Raw genomic sequence first — 23453 nt, 5'->3', positions numbered from 1 at the left:
TTAATGAAGCAAAGGATGGAGGAGTGTGGCAAGGAGGAGAGCAGGGCCGGTCCATGATGACGCAGGCCCGGCCCCTTATCAGGCTAATCAAGCTGATGAGAAGGATAAAGGTAGCAGTTCGGCAGAGAGAGAGCTACAGGCAGCTGCCCTGTATTTGTTTGTGTTGTATGTCTTTTGCTTTAAGTTAATCATTAAATTATTATTTATGTCGTCAAGCCGGTTCTCGCCTCCTCCTTTCCCAGTTACCCTGTTACACATTTGTCACCATGGTACATATTTGCAAGGGTTGTCTTGAGACCATAGCAATCAATATCAAACATGTTTTTTTTGTTTTTGTTTTTTGACACATTCAGTTGAACATCTCGTGAAGATCTGGAAGCAACCTCTGGAAGCTATATACTTTTCCAAGGAATCAGTCCGCTCTGTCCAAACAGAAAATCACATGTTCTGCTGAGCTAAAACTGAATAAACTAAACAGTTTCTGATCTTCCAAATAAACACATAGAATTGTATGCTGAGTTCTGAGAAATTACACTTCAGATATTGACAAATGTGGAAACAACATGACAGGTCCTTTCAAATGTTTTGCACATGTATTCAACAAGGTATGTGAATTGAACCATTGTGCAAGAGCTTGGCTGAATAGAGAACCATTCAAACAATTTACAATATTATATTTTTTGATAATGCTCAATAAAAAAACATCCATGGAGTTTCATATCAAAATTACTTTAATGGTAGCAATAAATATGTTCAAGGCACCCTCACCATTATTAGAAAATAACATCTACATGAGTTTGCTTAGATTGCAAACATGAGCAATGTTGCCTTGCCTTGAAGACAGCCTTGAAAATGTCGTAATTCTTGAGAGCTGCATCAACCTGAATGTAGTCCATATATGAACTTCCATTCAAACAACCATAAGCATTTGGGCTTTCCTCAAATTGTTTCCTCAAAAATGTTTTGTTATCTTCTGGAATGTTGGTGAAGATTTTTCGACAGAAAGGTAAGGGCTTGAATTGGCTGTGAATCGATACAAAGTGACTTTAAGCAAATCAGTCCACTCGGAGCCATCTTAGTTAGGCATCAGAGCAGCTATATTCTATGTAGGTTATTGGCATACAAGTACAGCTCCATTCTACTTGAATGTGGAAGACCTGAATTTCCAAACCAAGATTGCGTTCAATAGCATATTTAAAATCATCAAAAAAATCTGACAACAATGGTATCATACATCTTTAACTCAAATCATGCAACAACAAAAAATATATATTTCAGGCTGTCCAGTTAATGCTTGTTAAAGAATAAACACTCTATCAAAAAGGCGATTTGCTCCTTTAACTGATTGGCCGGACTTCCATTCCATTCTACAGCCTTCATATTGAGAATTACGATTTCTCAAATCCATTTTTCTACTAGTGGTCCGTGTCCTCCTCCTCATAATGTCTCTGAAAGGTATCTATGTAGCATTCCTTTGCTAATCAAAATACCAAACAATACTCCAGACAATAACATTTTACGTGGATATACTAAATGATTAGAAAGAGGATTCTATGTACAATTTGCTTTATGAAAAACTTTATAGATAAAAAAGTGACATGTCAGAGATATTTAAGCAAGCACTTTGTTATAGCACCAAATTGAACGATCTCGCTCCAATGCACCAGATGCCCATCATAAATGGACCAGTGTATTCAAACAGTGTATGTAAGTAGCACTTTAGCCCATCATATTTTGCTGAAATTACTTGATCAGTCATCAATCACCATATGTGTGCAAATGAACAGCAGAATCAATGAAGAATACAGTGTATTGGCCGAGCTTGCCTTTGGTCCTGTTGAGTGATTACTGTAGGAACTGTAGCGTGGTGCCAACCCAATCCCTTTGTTGCATTGCATCAATGGTGTCTGAAAAGATGTAGGCCTTTTTGCAGGTCGATCTGGGCTGGATCCATCCGTTGGCCTTTCCCCGATGAACAACAGGGGGCGCCCTCTGTGATCTGTCTCCATCTTAAACAACTCATACTCTTTGTGCGGAAGTCGAATCCCGAGCCCGTCACAACCATTCGTCCAAGTTATGTCTTGCTCTGCACCCAATTTCCACCGTCCAACATCCCCACAACTTCCATTTTCCAACGAATTCAATTCCCCTAACAGCACTCGATCGAATACTACCACCTTTGCCCGCGTCACCTTGAAGACTAGCTCGGTGGCTCCATGCACTTTAACGGACTGTCCTGCTTTGGCATAATGCCCTGATGCCAACAGTGTAAAACTGGGTTGACAGCACATTGGGTCGGAGTAATGCTGGTAAGTGCCCTCCCAAGTGTGTTGGTCCTCATTGAAGACAAAAAGGCGGGTAAGGAAGAGAATAGCTGGACGGGTCTCGCAGCGTTGACTCAACCATCGACCATTGAGGTCCAGAGGTATGGACCAGGATGAGGGGAGAATGGGTGGATGCTGTTCAGAGGCGCGATATACCAGGCCGCATACTGGGCATGGGTGGATGTGGTGCTGAGAAAGGAGAGTTCTTATTAGTTTTATTAAAAAAATTATAATAATATGTTAATATAAAATCATGTAATAATATTTAAGTATAGCATACTAAGAATACTGAAATCTGCCCATGCTTTGAAAATATAAAATATTTTCAGTTTTGACCCAATGATAAGAGATATTCTGTTGGCGGTGGTGGCGTAGTGGCTAAAGCACAGTGCTGTTAATCAGAAGGTTGCTGGTTCAAACCCCACGGCCACCACAATTGTGCCCTTGAGCAAGGCACTTAACTCCGGGGGGATTGTCCCTGTAATAAGTGCACTGTAAGTCGCTTTGGATAAAAGCGTCTGCCAAATGCGTAAATGTAAGAGAGTCAAGCTGGTGAGGCTGGAAACATATTCTATGCAAATATGTGAACACAAACGCTTATTTCTGAAAGTTGCCAGAACGGAAATTCATAACAAAACGCTGCCGCAAAGGGTGCTATAATGAGTATTAATGTCTTTTTTTTTACATTTAATTTCTTGCCATTTTTTTATTTATTTTTTTAAATGAACACACCCACACACAAGCACTTTGCCCCTTTCTCTATGCTCTTCAAAATGTACAATAGTATGCAAGCCCGAGAAATTGGCCAACACATTATCAACGTCCCGGTTGAACATATATAACGTGCGTTCATGCATTACTGTGGCGATAATAAACCTCAACTCAAGGCGTGTGCAGGCGGGGGTGTGATCGAGTGACAATCTGTGGAGAGTGAGGTCCAGGAAGGCTGAGTGGTTAAGGATTTACAGGAGGATTTTTAGGAGCTGTGAAACAGAGACAAAAGGGGAGGAGATGGTGGCAGAGGAAGAGAAAAGTATCAAAATAAAGACTGTATTTGAAACGAGCCACGTCATCTCCCACTTCCTCATTCCAAGAACAAAAAGGGATTTGTTACAAGGCCGTAACTCAAGGGGGCAATATAGTTAAATTCTTAAACTGAAAGTTATTATTCTGGTAAGTTGCTATAAATATATTGACTTAACCTTACTTTGTATCCCCTCTTTTCTCCCAAATTTGGCATGCCCAATTCCCAATGCGCTCTAATTCCTGGTGGTGGCACAGTGACTCGCCTCGATCCGGGTGGCAGAGGACAAATATCAGTTGCCTCTGCTTCTGAGGCAGTCAGGCCGTGCATCTTATCATGTGACTTGCAGATGATGTTACCGTGGCGACGTAACACATGTGGAGACTCATGCTATTCACTGCGGCATCCACACACAACTCACCACACGCCGACTGACAGCAAAAACCACCTTATAGCGACCATGAATAAAGTTACACACGTGATTCTACCCACCCTAGCAACCGGGCCAATTGGTTGCTTTAGAAGCATGGCTGGGGTCACTCAGCACATCTTGGATTGAACTCGTGATTCCAGGGGTGGTAGTCAGCACCTTTGCTTGCTGAGCTACCCAGGCCCCCATCTAGGCAGCTTTTTAAAGCAAGGAATACTCTAGATTGGACATTCCTCTCACCAATGCATTCTGCAGGGGCTCTTGGTAGCCTGTCGGCCTATGATGCAACCTTTCATTCCAGTCTGTGTGCACATCCCCTAAGAAGAGCTTGTGTGCTGGACTGCTATGAGGATGGTGGTGGGTCTCCACCCTCAGCAACTCCAGTTCCATCATGGAGAACCCAAGAGTACCCAGACAGTCTTTCTCTGCTTTGGCATTGAAGAGTTCATAAAAACGATGAAGCACAATGTGTCCACCAGTCTTAAGCCCCAGACAGTAGGAAGGCAGGCTGGTAGCAAGGTTATGGATGGCCTTCTGACTGTGAACAACCATCCCTACTTTATGGAGGTGGTGCTCTGCTTCTGTTGCCCCACGGGTAATCCACGATGCCTGGCGTAGCCGTAATTTACCCCTGATCACCAGGGAGTAGGCAGGGATGTGGCACTTACTGTCAGAATAGTAGTGTTGGAGAGCTCTGAAGAGATGTGTGGGGCTTTGGTAAAACGTGTAGGATCGAGTGAGGAATTCTGGACCGGGTCGTACCTCACACCTGAAAAAAAAAGAAAGAATCAATGTAGAAAACTAGATTTTGTCACCTGTTTTATTGGCCGCCAGGTGGAAATCAATATTCGTATCTCTTAGAAAATTTATAGCGCACCTTCTCTAAACAAGGCACAGGATTTGAGGCATAATTCCTGCCAGAAAAAAAACAGTTTGAACCAGCCTACGTAAGATATGATTATTGCTGGGTTAAGCTTGTCTAGCTGGTCTTAAAGCTTGACTAGCTGACAAATGCCCCAAACCTCTCTAAAACCATCAAAAAAGACCAATGATTAAACTGGTTTATTCAGCAGGGAATCATTTCCATATTACAAAACCTGTGTATTTGCAAATCTCTTACCTGCTTGAAACCCAGTGGCCCTCGAGCTTGGGTGGTATGGTGACTGTGATACGTTTCTCGTTCTGTAGATGGCATAGCTGAGCCTGGCAATGTGGCTCCCAAAGCAGCCTCATACTGAGGTTGGTGTGGGGTGTGAGGGGGGCGGTAGGCACCTCCCACTGTTTACTCCCCCTCACACACAACACTGAGGAGAGACAGAGAGAAATAATCAAATGCCTAAGGGGCTTAACTGTTTGTTTTCTTTCCATTGTTGTGGACATGGTCATTACATTGTTAAAAGTATTAAAGTGTTGCTTGGCCATCCAAAACTTGCTGCCACAATGATGTGGTGTTCTGGGTGCTCCCAGGGTGTTAATATGTGGTTGCTAGGGCATTCTTAGTGATTACAGTGACATTGCCATGAAGTTTCCACAGTGTGTGGTTGTACATGCATTGCTATGTGGTTGCTAGGGTGTTATGGGTGGTTACAAAGGCATTGCTGTGTGGTTGCTAGGGTGGTCTTAGGGGTTACAAGGGCATTTATATGTGGTTGCTAGGGTGTTTAGAATGGTTGTAAGTGCATTGCTATGTGGTTTCTAGGGTTTCAGGGTGGTTACAAGGGCATTGCCATGTGGTTGCCAAGGTAAGTGGTTATTAGTGCATTACTATGTGGTTGTTACAGTGTTCTAGTGGTTAAAAGGGCATCGCTATGTGGTTGCTAGGGTGTTCTTATCCTTTTAACCCTTAAGAACACCCTATCAACCACATAACAAGTCAAGTCATTTGTATTTGTATATCGCTTTTCACAACACACATAATTTCAAAGCAGCATTACAGAAAATCATGCTTTAACAAACAATGAAACTTTAATATCTATAAAGTCTTAGAGTCATTATTGTGTAATTTGATTAAATATGATTGTTAATTGTGTATTAAATTAAATCATTAAATAATAATTTTATTTAGAGCCCTAGTGAGCAAGCCGATGGCGTCTGTGGCAAGGAACACAAAACTCCATAAGATGTTGGTTTATGGAGATAGAGAAACAGGCTCACTGTGGGGGCCAGTTCCCCTCTGGCTAAACAGCATGAATATAATGTCAATATTGTTTATTTGTGTGCATGTAATAATGTCTGGCTAGCACTGACTGTAGTTTGTCATCATCATTCAGCAACACGTAGCAGTGGAGTCGACACCATGCAGGAACGGTAACCTAGGAATATGAATCCCGGGGTTGAGACAGGCGAACAAATAGAATAATATTAGTGTAGATGCCATTCAGTTTATTGAAGAGATATAGATTATGAGAAATGTTTCTCTTTCCGGCAGACCTAACTAAAGCAGCCTAATTGTTGGTTGATGGATAAATTAGGTGTATGCCTGGCTAAATGGATGGGTCTTTAGTCTAGACTTAAACTGAGTGAGTGTGTCTGTGTCCCAAAGAGTGTTAGGTAGACTATTCCATATTTAGAAGCCAAACAGGAAAGGGATCTACCTACTTTTGTGGATTTAGATATTATAGGAACTATTAATAGGCCAGAATTTTGTGATTTTAATGAACGTGATGGAATATAGCGTGGCATCAGCGATATCAATGCACTTGTAACCACCCAGAACACCCTAGCAACTACATAGCAATGCACTATCAACCACTCACCTTAGTAACCACATAGCAATGCCCTTGTAACCCCTAAGAACACCCTAGCAACTATATAGTGATGCCCTTGTAACCACACAGAACACCCTAGCCACCACATAGCAATGCATTAACAACCACTCACCTTAGTAACCACATAGCAATGCCTTTGTAACCACTCTGAAACTCTAGCAACCACATAGCTATGCACTAACAACCACTCATCCCAAACGCTGGGTTGAGCTTGTTGGTCATTTTATTGGGTTATTTTTTTTAGTGTTGGGTAGTTTTTGTGTAACCCATCCACTTAGTAGTTCAGAACAATGCAGCCAGTGTTGAGGGTAACGTGATCAAAGTAATGAACGTTACGTAACCAGATTACTTTTTAGAGCAATGAGTAAAGTAACACAATATTTTTTATTTTAGACCATAATATCTGAGTTACTTTATAAATAAAGTAATGCGTTGCTTTTGTACACCTCTACTGTCCCTGTATTGCGAGAAATATATGAGTAAAAGTGTTCAAACTTTGGGGAGGAGACGTAGTGCATGATTGGCATTGTAGTTCTATAGAGTGAGAGGCCAGAGATGATTTAGCAGAGACAAATCACTTCCATTTAAATTGGGAGAAATTGGAATGCCAAACCAAGAAGCTCTAGCACCCAATATTCAATGGATGTAGAAAGGAAGTCCCGCCTTGCAGGTAAAAGAGCCAATCACCTTTTAGATATAGACATCACCTCGATGTCAATCAACTCGCTAATGCACATGCACATTTTGTGTTTTAAAGTAATATGAGGTCAACATTTGGTCTGAAACGCAGTTGATTCATGTGTTAATACACAGCATTAAAAAATCAGTAAACACGTTTAGGCAAAGGCATTATAAAACAAGCGTGCAGTGAGTGTAAAATATTTATTTATTCATCGGATTCATATATTATGGCTTTGTCGTTGAGCACCACATGATAACATATGTGATGCAGTATCAAGTGTTGGACTTTGTTGCTTTAGGTAAGACGGTGATTATTCTTCATTATTCATATTGGCTGCCATGTTGATTTCCATAAGAAAATACTGTAACTTTGTAATTAATTAAGTTACTTTTTTAAGGAGTAACGCAATACTCTAATGAGTTACTTTTAAAAGTAAGGTTACACAACACTGAACCCAGCTGCTGAGTTATCTGATGCAGGCTTTATGGATCATCTTCAGGTGAGAGGTTCTCAGCTCAATCAAATTGGAGGATTTATTTTGTGAAATAAGGTTTGTGTCAATGCTTGTATCTATTAAAATATTACCGTACACTAGAAAATGATACTGTTCCATAATCAGAAATACTTATTTTCTTTTCGATCCGTTATCATTAATTTCAAGTCCAATATCATCAATACTGATACTGATACTTCTATTACATTTTTTTGAGGATTTAATGGGTAATTAAAAATATTATTTTTAGTTATAATTCAAGTAATTTTTTTTTTTTACATTTGTGAGCCTAAACAGAAAATTATTAGACTTCTGTTTTGTTTATCTTACAAAAATGAACCATGGTTTCACTACAGTAACTATAGTTTAAATATAGTATTTAGTTAAACCATTGTTACTACACAATTAACCACATTTACTACTACAATATTACTGTAGTAAAACCAAGGTTTCAGCCCAGATAATTAATTTGTAGTATTAAAGTGGATGTCCGGGGTTATGCTTGAGGTGAGCTGAAATGGATGCTCAAAAACATTAATGTAACAACTAATGGATAAAAATAAATTTTGATACAGTCAATATCATTTGTTTCATATTTCTTGTTGCTTTGTACTTCATCAGTGAGGGAAACGCTTGAGTGAAAAAATCATAAACTGCAGCAAAGCTTGACCTGTTATTGCACAGACACATATATTTATTAACCATGTTTCCTGTATTCTGAATATGCGAAATTGCTAACATTTGGGTTATATATTTCTTTAACCTTTTTTCTTTCTTATGTCTGTCTTTCATAGGTTGGAAATAAATATTGTGAAGTATCTCCAGCAGGCTGAGATGTCAAGGTTTTATTCCCTACATCCTACACAAAGTCATACAGGCCTGCACATAGATTTTGTTTTCCATTTTTTATTTATTTTATTATTTCATACATAAATTGTTATCAACATCAAAATCAAGTTGAAAATGAGCAAGGCACTCAATCTCCAAAACAAATTATTTTATTAGGCAAAAAAAAATTAAACGCCAACGCATATCGGCAGACTAGCTGCCTTCGTCAGGGCATGACAACAAACACACACCAATACCTTTTTTAAGTGATACTCAATTGGCAGTGGCCAATGAGCTTCAATCATTGATCAATTATTCACAAAGGGGAGTTTATTCACATCCACACAACATAATTTAAAGACAAAATACCACCCGAAAAAGTCAACAACAGTAGTTGTTAGTGCATTGCTAGGTGGTTGCCAAGGTGAGTGGTTGTAAATGCATTGTGATGTGGTTTGTAGGGTGTTCATGGTAGTTACAAGGGCATTGCTAGGTGGTTGCCAAGGTGAGTGGTTTTAAGTGCATTGCTATTTGGTTTCTGGGGTGTTCTGTTTGGTTACAAAGGGATCACTGTGTGGTTGCAAGGGTGTTCTTGGTAGTCACAAGGGCATTGCTAGGTGGTTTCCAAGGTGAGTGGTTGTAAATGCATTGCGATGTGGTTTCTAGGGTGTTCTGTTTGGTTGTAAGTGCATAAGTGCAAGTTGAATCATCACTGGTAGATGGGAGGAGAAGACAAAATATAAATTTAAATTTAACAACAGCTGGACGGAACAATTTAATTTCATATCTCAAGGTCATATCGACAATACCCACGCCTTTTGCAAAGTATGTCCCACTGATTTCAATATTGGACATGGTGGGAAAAATTATGTTACTCAGCACATTAAATCACAATGGCACAATTTGTATGTATTTAGACTGCCTCCAGCACCCCCTCAGGTCTCCCCGGACTTTGGTACACAAATGTTGACAGGTATGTTCTAGGGTGTTCTGTTTGGTTACAAGGGCATCGCTATGTGTTTGCTAGTGTTCTTGGTGGTTACAAGGGCATTGCCAGGTGGTTGCCAAGGTGAGTGGTTGTAAGTGCATTGCTACAGTATGTGGTTGCTAGGGTGTTCTGGGTGATTACAAGGGCATTGCTAAGTGGTTGCTAGGGTCTTCAGGTTGGTTACAAGTGAATTGCTATGTGGTTGCACAGGTGAGGGGTTATAAGTGCATTGCTATGTTGTTTCTTGGGTGTTCTGTTTGGTTACAAGAGCATCACTTTGTGGTTGCTAGGGTGTTCTTGGTGGTTGCAAGGGCATTGCTAGGTGGTTGCCAAGGTGAGTGGTTTTAAGTGCATTGCGATGTGGTTTGTAGGGTGTTCTTGGTAGTTACAAGGGCATTGCTAGGTGGTTGCCAAGGTGAGTGGTTTTAAGTGCATTGCTATGTGGTTTCTAGGGTGTTCTATTTTGGTTACAAGGGCATCACTGTGTGATTGATTGGTTATTTTTGGTGGTTATAAGGCCATTGCTAGGTGGTTGCCAATGTGAGTAGTTGTTAGTGCTTTGCTAGGTGGTTGTTAGGGTGTACTTGATGGTAAAAAGGGCATTACTAGGTAGTTGCCAGGGTGTTCTGGGTGTTTGCCAAGAGTTTATGCTAGAGGTTGTTTTGAGCCCACCTCCATTTTGGTCCAAATATATTTTTAGAATCCCTTTTCAGTGCAGGTCTACAGGATTTTTTCACCTGTTTTACTACCATCAAGTCAAAATTTTGAAAAACACTTATGATAACACTTTCCTCAACAATTCACATGATATGAGGTACCATTCATTTCTTTATGGGGGATTTTGAAGAGTGAAATTAAGAAGTTAGTGTTAAAATTATGTTTAAATGGTTTCTTTAAAAGTTTCTTACAATTCAATGTATAACGTCTTTTAGATAAAACATTGCCTCAAAGGGTTTGCAGGTCATAAGTTTTGAGCGTGTCCAAATGAACCAATTATGTGGGTTGTTGTTGCTTGTAAAAGTTTCATTGAATTCATTCCAGAAGTTCTAAATTTGCAATAATGCCCCTGATCTCTTTTCATGACTCTGCAGCCACATTTCCGAGTAAATGAAGCCTGTTAAAACCCCAACACACTTCAAAAAGTTCCAGTTCCTCTGCACCACCAGCAATAAAAAAAGAAAAGGAAAACTCCAAGAGAAGCATTTTCTCTTCATGTTCTTCACGGACCATAAACAGGATTTTGCTGAACTGGAAGTGGTTGAGGGATTTTGCATTTCTGTAATTTTCCGTGTAATGAAACATGATGAGGTCGATTAGAGCCAAATATAGATCTGAATCCTGCTCAGACCACTTTTTGTGAAATTTCAATCAAACACCATCTTCAAGGGGACGGGAAGGAATATGTGGTGCTGGCCAATGAAAACAACAATTTTTTACCGTTTTTAACACAGACAGAAAAGCAAACATGGTTCCAGCATGCGAGGAGTGAGATTTGTCAACATGGCACTGGGTATCGTTGTTTGACTAGTAAATGTCTTTCCCGTATGCCCAACCACAGAGCTGTCCTTGAGGTACAAGTATGTTTTAGATAACCTGTTGAGGAGAAAGTGAGAAGAATATGGACTTTGCTCAGAGGTTACTCTTTCCTAGCTCATATCTCAGTTATGTTTCAGTTGAGTATCAACTTATCTCAGATATTTCTACTAAAATAGACACAAACAGACAATAGTTAACATACATTAAGTGTATTCAATTATAAAATAAATCTGGATAGTAGAGCACAGATTATTTTGTCTCTGAGGAATTTGATGAGAAATCTTTATGTTAATATTGATTGGAGACCTTGGTATCTTGGATTTAGGGTTAGGGGTAAGGTTAAAATTGTAACAACAGATGTAATTGGATGTTGGTATTTTAACCCTATAACGCAGCCTGTATCAAATTTGATACGCTATTTTATAAAGCCTTGTGCATCATTAACATAATAAAAATGTTGCCGAACATCCTGTTGCCTGCAATGTACTAAATGTATGCTGCCACCTAATGGAGTTTTTTTTAGGCATTTCTTGTTGGAAATGCTTTGGGACATTTCCCAAAAGTCCGCTTTTGTATTGCATTGACTAGTTATTTATTTTATGTGAAATCAGTGCTGATTTTAATAGAGTAAAAGTTATAGTGAGGATTATTGAATATAAGCATATTGTGCTTGGTTAAAATTTTGTATATTAATTTATTGAAAAAGCCTGCATGGGCTAAGAAAAACCTAAATAACAAATATATATATATATATATATATATATATATATATATATATATATATATATATATATACATCCCTTTAAGCATGCTCTTCACTGACACTTGTTGCCTTGGTAAACAAGAACACTAACTTTAATGTATATATATATATATATATATATATATATATATATATATATATATATATAATTTTCTTTTATATTTTTTCTAGTGGTAATACATTTTAATGCCAAATTATCAATTATTTATTGTCACATTTTATGACAGTTCTTTCATATGTCAGGTTTTACAGGGTTAAGTCTTATTACAATGCCACAACATATATGTGCATGATAAGAACATTGTAGAAAATGCTTAAGTACATAGTTGTTAAAGGTACCTAATATAAAATTTGTTTATTGCTGACATTTTACAATAATGTTCCTTCTGTTAACATTAGTTAATGCATTAGGTATAATGAACAAACAATCAACAATATATTTTTTACAGCATTTATTAATCATTGTCGTGTTAGTTAATAAAAATACAATTGTTTAGTTCAAAGTGCATTAGCTGATGTTAACATTTAGCCTAAAACTTTTGATTTTAAAAATGTATTAGTATATGTTGAAATTAACATGAACCAAGATTAATAAATTCTGTAAAAGTGTTCATTGTTATTTCATGTTAACTAATGTTGTTAACTTATGTTAACAAATTGAATAGTGTTGCCAGTTTCTTAATCAATTGAATGTAAAATCAAATAAAATTAGACTTGCTCTCAGATAAGCAGAAGAAAACAGACAGAAAATACATATTTATTTCTATTTGTTATTAACTCTATCCCTAAAATTACTTTATTGAGCATGTCAGGCTGAATCTCTTGTTGTTTGTTCTCTAAATGAGGGAATCATTTCCTTATGTTGTTTTGGGAGAGATCCGGGCTCTGATGTGTAAATGAAGCCGCTTTAAAACAGAAAAATTGCTCACAATCACAAATCTGAAGTTAGATAGAGTTGGCGTGTGCTTTTCACCCTCTTGTTGATGTGTCACGCTTGTTTTGATGCTTAATCATGGCCTCTAATCAAGCTGAACTTCTGTATGTTTTTAATTTCATGCTGGCCTGTTTCTCGTCAGCGTCGGTGTAATTTGAAAAACCTTCATTATTCAAAATAGGAGTGATCTAGTTGTTTCGTGTTGCATTACATGTTAACAGTGCAGGCACATTTTCTGAAAGACATTTTTTCCTTCTTTCTTTCTAATTTGTCTTTTATCTCTCTCCCGCCTCTTTCAGTGGCACTGAAGGCAAGGCCTGTTCCAAACAAAGTGACAGTTCATCATATTAACCAGCAGAGAGCGCTGTGGTAGAATGTGTGTGTGGTCTTTCTTCTCACAGGCAAATTCCCTTTAATGTAGCGCCAAGTAAGCTACCTGTCCAAATGTTTCAGCCATTCAACACCCACACACAAACACACACTGGAGACATTGATTTATGGTCGAGGAGAGGTTATTAAAAGGACCTCTGACTGGTTTCATTTATTTGTCATTTCAAATTCGGCCGCTCTCTCTCTCTCTCTCTCTCTCTCTCTCTCTCTCTCTCTCTCTGCACCTAATGTATCATTCCTGTGGAATGACCAAAAATAAAGTATCTCCTTCCTGACACTATTGCTGTCTCTGTTTCCTTTTCATTTATTATGACAGTTTAGAAAGTAAGGTCTCATTAATACATTATTCACACTCTCACTTAATTTAGTTTGTCTACTAACCATGTCCAACAGTTTATATGCATTACATGAGATTTCTGTCATTTTGAAAGCCACAGTGTCATTTCCACCACATCTCAAATTCTGCATTGTGTTTATTTTGAATTCTGTGGTGGAAATGACAGATATGAATGAACATTTTTAATGTTTTTAAAATAAAATGGCAGATTCACATGTTAACTAATTTCATAGCTAACATTTTATGTATCCTAAATACACAGAGTTAAGTAATAGTTTCACTTTTTGCATTATTTGAAAAAATTACATCTTGATTGGGAATGATGGCCAATAAAAATATTCTGCTCACAAGTTATATTTACTTAGATTTTTCTTTGTTTCCTTTAAACATCACTTCTCATATGTATTCATCTTAAAGGGATAGTTCAACGAAAATGAAAATTCTATCCTCATTTACTCACCCTCTTGCCATCCCAGATGTGTTTGACTTGCTGCTGAACACAAACAAAGATTTTTAAAAGAATGTCTCAGCTCTGTAGGTCTAAACAATGCAAATGAATGGTGGTCAGAACTTTGAAGGCAACTTAAAAGTAATCTATACAACTCCAGTGGATGCATCCATATCTTCAGAAGCGATATGATAGGTGTGGGTGAGAAACAGTCTAAAAAAGTTCTTTTTTACTGCAAATCTCATCTTTCACTTCCACATTCTTCTTTTGTTTTTGGCAATTTGTATTCTTTATGTATATCACCACCTACTGCATAGGTAGAATAATTTATAGTAAAAAGTACTTACATATTTATCTGTTTCTCACCCACACCTATCAGATATGGATAAAACCACTATAGACATATGGATTCATTTTATGCTGCATTTATTTGCTTTTGTTTTAGTTCAGGCCACCATTCACTTGCTTTGTATGGAGCTAACAGAGCTGAGATACTCTTCTAAAAACCTCGGTGTTCTGCAGAACACATCTGAGAGGGCATGAGGGTAATGAGAGTAAATGATGATAGAATTTTTATTTTCAGGTGAACTATCCCTTTAAGCATGCTCTTCACTGACACGTGTTGCCTTGGTAAACAAGAACACTAACTTTAATATATATATATATATATATATATATATATATATATATATATATATATATATATATATTAGGGGCAAAATAGTTTGGTCTGGGGATATTATGCCACAAAAGCCATAATTTAAAAAAATTGTTAGAAATCATTCTGCCATTATAAATATTGAAATTATTTATGTTTGTTACATTCTTTGTTTAGATTATTTTTATTTGTGTTTATTGTTTTAATCACTTAAAAAATATATATATATATTTTAAATGGATTTTAAATGTTAAAACAGTTCAATCTGTACATGAAAGGCATTTACAAAGTACCAAAATATAAATGATGAAGGCCCGGTAAAATGTCTCTACAGTAATGAGTTATAATTTGATCTTCATATAAAAAAGGAAAAAAAAGTTTAAATCACCCTTATATAAAAGTTCTATTACAGTGCCTTCTGATGCCATCTTTTTGCCATGGTACAACAATAGTACTTGTTTCTTGCATCAAAACTGAAGTACAAAGATACTTCTATATGAAATGGCCCTTATCAGAACTGTCTTTGTGACGCCCCCTTCTCTCCCACCCACCCCTGCTTTGATAACTGCTCCCCAGTGGGGAAAAATCCCATTTACACCTCATTTACTTTGGATAGAGCTCAGATTCCTTGCTTCCTCCCTCTCTTTCTCCCTCTGTCACCCTCTTTTTGTTTGATAAAGTACAGTTACAGAAAAGGCAATGTTCTTTTCGTATAATGAGACTAGAATCTACGTGTGTGTGCATGCATTCACTGCTAAAGGCATCAAGGGTATGTGTACAGCTATGGATGTGTGCATATGTCTGTTTGTTTTATGAAAAGGGTACGATAATATGTGCCTGTGTGTTTAGGATTAAAGTATGTGTGCATATGAGTTGGGGCAGTGCAATATGGATCAGGTGCAGGGAAGTTCAGGGGTCATGTATGGGATTGCGGGTGTGTGTTTGTGTGTGTGTGTGTCTGAGTTTTCCATAAATCCTTCTCATCGCTCAGCTTCCTTATACTTCTGCAGTATTGTTATCTTTTCATGAAAGTTAAAGCTACTTAATCCAACAGCTCTGTTTATTTAGATAAGGGATTAGCGGTTACCCGTAGGGTAACTCTGTGTTTGGTTAACTCAACATCACTATGATAGCCAACACAACTCGTGGAGTTAACCTAACCAATTCTTAGAGTTCTGTTAGGATCGCGTTAACCCAACATCTTACTAACCTGGCCTTAAATAACGAAGTTAAAAGTGACATGATCACACAGGAAATAGACATGTTGCTTCCAAAAGTTTATGTACCCTGAAATTGAACCCATTCTGATGATTTACTATCAAGCGGCATCCCCCATCTAACATTTTGCATCAGTGCAACTGTGATCTCATTTCCCTGTAGTGCTACTTCGAGACACGAGTTCTGGTCCAGTGGAAACTAGGAAGTAATCACGTTCACATAAATAATGGTGAGCATGATTCAAAGGTTGCATTTTCGCTCTAAAATAAAGTTCGTTACTCCACTGACAGCTAGGTTTACAGTTGGGGTTAGGATTAGGGGGTAGGATTGATAAAATATTCTTTCCTGTTGACAGTATTACATCATTTACAACTAAAAACCAATTTGCTTTTGGTGCCACTCTGTGGATATTTAATCTGGAGACTCACATGTTCCCATACGTTCAACAACACTTCCAGCACCAGCCACTGGGGGCAGTGGTTTGAATAACAGGGTTAAGTGGTGTTGAATAACACGTTTCACTCAGAAATACATCACATTACGAAAGAAAAGAGAGTTATGAACAATGTTTCATGTTGACTTTACATTACATAGCTCTTGCTTTGGTCTGCCCAACAAAACTTTTGGTGTAGTTAGCTTAACAGTTAACAATTGTGTTAAATCAACATAAATTTAGCAGCAATATATGTCCCCTTACATATTAAAGCCAAACATGATAATTCACAAAAAGGTCGTTCACAAAAACATTGCATGTACAGTGGCAAGAAAAAGTATGTGTACCCTTTGGAATTACCTGCATTTTTTGTATAAATTTGTCTCAAAATCTGGTTTGATCTTCGAAGTTACAATAATGAACAATCGCAATCTGATTTAATTAATAACACTTAAAAAAATGTATTTTTGTTGTCCGTATTGAATTGAATATATAATTCAAACATTCACAGTGTAGGTTGAAAAAAGTATGTGAACTCTATAGGCTAATGACATCACCAAAAGCAAATTAGAGTCAGGAGTTGGCAAACCTGGCTTCCAATTAATGAAACAAGGTTGGAGGTGTGAGTTAGAGCTACTTTGACTTATAAAAAGCACTGAAACAATAATCGTCTGCTGACATGGTGCATGCCTCGCAAAAATGATTTCAGAAGACCTACGATCAAGAATTGTTGCTTTGCATAAAGCTAGGTAAGGATAAAAAAGTAATCTTGAAGAGCTTAAAAATGCATCTGTCCACAGTTAGACAAAATGTCTATAAATGGAAACGATTTAGTACTGTGGCTACTCTCCCTAGATGTGGCCGTCCAGTTAAGATGACTCAAAGTGCACACCACAGAATGCTCAGTGAGGTAAAAAAGAACCCTCGAATGACACCTAAAGACTTGAAAGAACCATTTGAACTGGTTAACATCTCTGTTCATGAGTTAAATCCAAGAATTCACTTACCTTTACTACAGCACTGTGAATGTTTATTGGGATGTGTTTAATAAAAACATGAAAGATTATAATTGTTTGTGTGTTGTTAGCTTAAGCACCATCGTGTCTGTCTATACTTGTCACATTTTATGACCAATTAATGCAGAAAACCAGCTAATTCCAAAGGTTTCACATACTTTCTCTTGCCACTGTATGTGGAGTTATAGAAAATTATTCAGTTTTTTTTTTTACCAGACACATTAGTCTACCATAGAGACAAAATTTAAGCCTGCTGCCAAACACATGCCACATCAGTTAACATGACAGTCAGTTAGTAGATGGTCTGATATTTCACTTCTAAAGTTGATTGATGGTTTTGAAGTGTTGTGCATCGTTTTTTCTGTCTGGGCCTCTTTTTATCTCTAAATGCCTGACAGCCTTTCTCTCATCCTTGCGGCTTATGATTAATAATGATGCTTCCATTCAACAGCAGACAAATCGCAAACCGTGACACACACTTGCATAAAAATATGGTGGAATGGAATTGAGAGGAGGCACAGACATATCCTGCAGTTGCTTGGCTCCGTAACTGACGGTGGAGGAAGAGTTATGGTGGAGAATCCGTGTTAATTCTGGAAAGCCTTAGTGCTTTTATCAATGTTGAGACAAACTTCCTTATAAAATCACCTTCTGTTGAGTAGTTTTCCCTTTTAAATCGAAGGAGACAAGTTGTTGCAGCCAACAACAATACAGCAGCACATTTAGTATTTGTTTTGTCAGACTATTGAAGCATATGGGCATTATATTATTCACATTCTCAGATATAGTGCATTTGTGACTATAGTGAATGTAAATGCTTCTATTTTGCCTCTTTTATACAAAATGTAACATTAACATGAATTTCAGAATTTTTTTAGTATTTGTTTTGTTCCCCATTTTCAAGCTGGCATGGAAGTTAAAGTTAAATCTTATGATCTATGTTATCCCAGCATGATTGATTTGTGAATATTCTAAAGAGCACTGTGTGCTTTAATGGAAGCATGGAAATCTGACTTTATTTACAGGTTTAAATTCAGTTTTGAATCCCAGATTTTCAATGTGGTCTCAGATTTTGGACTCCACTGTAAATGCACACATTCACTAACCCCCAGGGTTATGGGTAACTGCCATCAATCGCCGGGGGTGGGTGTAATTGCACCAGTCTTTTTCTCTGTCTTTCTGTGGGCGGCCTGATAGTGAGAACAGAAGCCTATTGCTTTCTTCATCAGCCTAACCATCCCTGACTGAAAGGAAGGATGAAAAAGCAAGGCCATTGAAGAAAAACAGGCATTAAATGGAATAGTAACAGAAGGGGTCATTAACGGCGCTGGCCTGTTACTTTAATCATTATTTTAATGGTGGCATTAGTTCCAGGGCTGTGATCTGCTTTCACAGGAAACAATGGGCTTTTCTACACCCCTGCTAACTTTAAAAGAGCTCTGAACAAAAACTGGTGTCCACGACCCATGGTGGAGACTGACAGGTGAAAAGAGCAGAACACAGAGAAAGGTGAGAATAAGATCACAGAGTCAAGCCAAATGGTCTGTATCCATGGTAAGGCATTTATATTAAGACCTCTTCCAACTTTAGGCAGCTCTGTAGACTCACTTGAAGTGAATTTTTACAGCCATTTGCAAAGAAAGCATTCACTTTTATTCATTTGGCAGATACTGTTATCCAAAGAAATTTACTGCACACCTCAGTTTGCAAAAATTGAGTTATAGTAATGTTTATTCTATGAGACTAGGTTGCATAGAGATGAGATTTAAATCAACAAAACCAACCTCCCTACCCTAAACCTTAAACCTAAACCTATCCAATAGTGTCATAAAAGCAAATGTGAGATGGAAAATGTGATAGCTGAAGCAATCACCTAATTCTCTGGGGCTTCTGTGACACTTTCAGCTCACATGTTGACATGCTCTTCAGGACTTGTACCCTGATCCTTTGTATCGCAAGTGCAATGCTCCATCAGTTGAGCTACTGCTGAAATTGATCACATTTAAACTAAGCTTGTAAATGTAGTTGGTTGTGTAATGCAGACATTAAAATGTATCGCTTTAAAGTCATGCCTTGTAATAAAATTGTTGTTCTGTTGTAAGATAGCATTGTGTGAGGAGCAGGGTGAAAAGTAAGAGTTTATGAACTGATAATCTGCCATTGTAACCATGATTTGTATGATAGGGAATAAAAATCATTGCTGTTGTAGCACCTCAGGTATTCATTTCACCAGGAATCTGCTGTGAAACGTACAACAAGCCAGGTAAAAATCATTTTGCAAAATTATAGGTATAGTAACGTGATTCTTTTAGACCTTTGAGACCATTCATCATTCTTTGGTTCTTTTAAAAACCATCTGCTTACTGGTGCTTTAAAGAATAAGTACACTTATATTATGAACTTCAAATGTAAAAACAAGAACCTTTTTAATCTCAGACTCAACACAGTTTAAAGAGTATATTTTTCTAAGCATAAATTGCAGCAAAGGACCATTGTGGAACATTTAATCGATTGGTATGTATGTTTAAACATATAGTGCATGTAAAAAATGCCCTCTAACATCAGCACTGATATCAACAAAATCAACAATAACAAATCTCCTACATCTACATTAGCTCAACAAGGGTATAAGTAACAATTCAAAAAATCAAAACTTTAAAAATGCAGAACATACTTTTCTATGATTCCACCATAAACATTAAGTTCTTGCTTGTTCATGTATTGCTTTTAAAGACAATCTTGATTTTGTTCAAGGTATATATATATATATATATATATATATATATATATATATATATATATATATATATATATATATATTAGGGCTGTCGATTTAACACGTTAATTCCATGCGATTAATTTGAAAAAAAAATAACACTTTAAAAAGAGCATCACAATTAATCGCAATACCCCCGGACCATAATAAGGAAGATTCCTGAGAAATACAAGCTTGTAGTACCACTTGTTTACTCCAGGGGGCAGTAAGTGAAACTTCAGCTGTATGAGCAACGTGCAGTTTATACAGTGAAGAAAACAACCATCCAGCAGACACACAACGCAAACATGCATTACGTTCTTGCATTCAAAACCCGTGATGGAGCGCAAATTCGAAGTAAGAGATCTCAAGATGCGTTCTAAGTATTAAACTATATTTAAATTGACACAGTGACCTAAAAGTGTTATGTTTATGATGCGATGCATCCGAGATGCTACACAAGCATGTCTGACGCAGGTGTACATTGACGGTCCTTAAACAAGCCCTCATAATAAGTCTCGAGCTGACTGACAAATTCACTTGTGAAATGGATTGCCGTGAACTGTGTGCCAATGATTGGCTAATGTTTAATAATATGGCAGTAAACAAAACATTGTATTCTAAAGCCGCTTTTTGTATTGTCTTATCAATGATTAGCTCTTCTGCCATAAGAATGTAATGCATTTTAATTAAAAGAATTTTATATATATATATATATATATATATATATATATATATATATATATATATATATATATATATATATATATATATATATTTAATATTCAAAGATAACTATGTATAATTATTTCAACATTATATATTGAATTATTGTTATATGAGGGGCTTTCTCAGCAAATATTTGTATATGCGATTAAAATTAATTAATTAATTAATCGGGACACAATGCAATTAATTCAATTTAAAAATGTAATCGATTGACAGCCCTAATATATACATACACTATATGTATGTATGTGTGTGTGTGTGTATGTGTGTGTGTGTGTGTGTATGTGTGTGTTTTATTTTTGTTGCACTGTAGTCTGTCTTGAAAACTATTATTCTAATGCAATTGAAAATTTGTAATGCTGCATTTTTCATACTACTGTCTCCTTAATATTATCGCTTATGGTGTATTATTCCTCTTTTGTAGGTCGCTTTGTATAAAATCATCTGCCAAATGAATAAATGTAAATGTATAACATGTTTATGTAAGAAAATGCTCAGACTTGTTGGACTCACAATGAGTGTGGTTTGCTTGGCAGCTCTCATAATTTCAGTTTACCTTTAACACAGTAATCAGTGCTATATTTCAGCATATAAGAGTCTCATAATTCACTTTTGAGAATTCTTTGTGGTTGTCCTATATGCCAAGTTTTCAGATTGGAACCTTTATTTTTAAGAGTGAACATCAAAGATGATGTATCAGATATATACAGTCAGATAATCTCAAGCACATTCATCATGCTTAATCTCACAAAAGAATATATTGGTCATTCAAATGCTGTTCTGAAATGGATAAAACTAGGCTCTGAGGAACAATTTAAGGCAGAAAGATGTTAAAAGAGAATGAGTTAACAGTACCAACCTTGCGCAAGAAATACTATCCAAATTCTCTCCAACAGGTGAATAGGTCTCCCCCCAGCCATGACCAGTCGCTTAAATATACTATATCTAGGATTAAAAAAAGAAAAAAATGTGGGGAAGAAATTGTTCCAATCCTGGATGATCACGCCAGTAGGATCTTGTCACATAAGATATTACCAGTTATGCAGATCAATTTAATCCACTTTCAGTGTGTTTACACTCAAGTGTAATATTTATACATAAAGTTTCCCATTCATGGTAATCTGGTGTAATGCCAGCCTTCTGACGGTTAACTTGAAAGTCTCTCCCTCGTTGATTCTGTGTCCTCACCTCTCTCTGGCGATGTTAAGCCTGTGTGGAGCTTGTGCACTGTCTGTCTTTGGGTTACTCAGTTGAGAGGAGGTAGATAGCAGAGTGAGAGTATGTGAGAAGGAGGGAGGGGTAAAACAGGGTGAGAGAGGAGGAGGGAGCTTGTAACCTCCCAGTGTTAAGCCTCTGGGGAGCATTCAGGGCAAGGTGCAAAAGGGCACAATCAAACCCAGAGGCTTGAGAAACCTGACCACAACATTAGATAAAACATAAATGTGTTAATCTTTTGCACCCAGGCATACATACAGTTTGAAAGATACAAAGTTTCCTGCTTAAACTTTGTAATGCTTTCCCTATCTTTTATTCAAGCCATGGCAGTTTGCCATTCAAGAATAAAGATTTTTTTATTTGCCATTTGATGTTAGTATGTTCGTACTTCGATATACATTTAACAGAGATACAACAGAGATGAGGAACAGTCCAGCAACATACAGTATGACATATGACTTTAAATAACATAAAAAACATCAGCTGGAAAGCATTGACTTTACAGTGTAATAATAATTTAAGCAGGATTACATTTACAACAACTAGAATTTTACTATTTCTCAAGAAAATGTGCAACTTGGCCTCAGAATCGCATTACAATACTGTACATCTGTTTTTGCAAAGTGATTTTTATGTGCCTCATTGTATGTATAGTAGCAGTATCCTGGTGAAATGAGCACTAGGCACTAAAACAACTCTTACTTTTATTCACTTTCACACAAATCACTGTTAAATCGGCAGGTTAGTTCATAAACACTTAATTTTCACCGTTCCTCTCACAATGCTATTTTGACATTTAAACACTTTTACTATAGTGTATGTCTTAACATTGCATTACATGACCAATTACATTTTCAAGCTTGTTCAATTGTGATCAAATTATGCAGTATCTCAACTGATTGAGCGTTGCATTTGAGATGCAAAGGAGATGCAGGGTATGAGTATGTGAGGAGCACTCAAGTCAACATGTGAGCCAAAAGTGTCATAGAGGCACCACTTCAGCAATTGCGTTTTTCTTCTCACATTTGCTGTACTGACACTATCGGTTAGGTTTTATGTATAGGGTAGAAAGTATAGGGTAGAAAGACCTCATCTGTTTGGGAGAAAATTTAACTGGCTGTTAATGCCAGACAGTGGACATTTGACCTTGGAACTGCCACGACACGTGTAAGGACCCACGTAATGTAATTTTTCCAATATGTCACCACAGTTAAACATTTTTTTTCCATGAGATCAGGCTGAAAATGGATGTGCAAAACATTCTCCCACAATGCTAGGGAGTTTTGGGTGGTTGCTAGCGCATTGCTAGGTGGCTGCTAGGGTGTTAAAATTGTGAAAGTGGAGATGTATGGTAGAAAAGGATTGATAGAAATCTGTTTCTCTCCCAGACCTATCATATCACTTATGAAGATATAGATTTAACCACTGGAGTCATATGGATTACTTTTATGCTAACTTTATGTGATTTTTGGACCTTGAAAGGT

General features: G+C 37.2%; 1 protein-coding gene across 1 annotated transcript; it reads right to left on the bottom strand.

Moving 5' to 3' along the window:
* Positions 1-742: 742 nt before the first annotated feature.
* On the bottom strand, positions 743-22008 carry LOC127646760 (protein APCDD1-like). Its single transcript, XM_052130623.1, has 5 exons — positions 21943-22008; positions 21614-21699; positions 4899-5082; positions 4019-4547; positions 743-2513 (listed from the first exon to the last, which is right to left on the bottom strand). The coding sequence occupies exons 2-5, from the start codon at positions 21672-21674 to the stop codon at positions 1752-1754; spliced, it is 1536 nt and encodes a 511-aa protein (XP_051986583.1). The 5' UTR covers positions 21675-21699; positions 21943-22008; the 3' UTR covers positions 743-1751.
* Between the last annotated feature and the right edge of the window lie 1445 nt (positions 22009-23453).

This window comes from Xyrauchen texanus, chromosome 7, assembly GCF_025860055.1.
Source record: "Xyrauchen texanus isolate HMW12.3.18 chromosome 7, RBS_HiC_50CHRs, whole genome shotgun sequence".
Taxonomy (NCBI): Eukaryota; Metazoa; Chordata; class Actinopteri; order Cypriniformes; family Catostomidae; genus Xyrauchen; species Xyrauchen texanus.
Note: the sequence above shows the minus strand (reverse complement) of the source record. Positions and strands in the feature narration are given on the sequence as shown.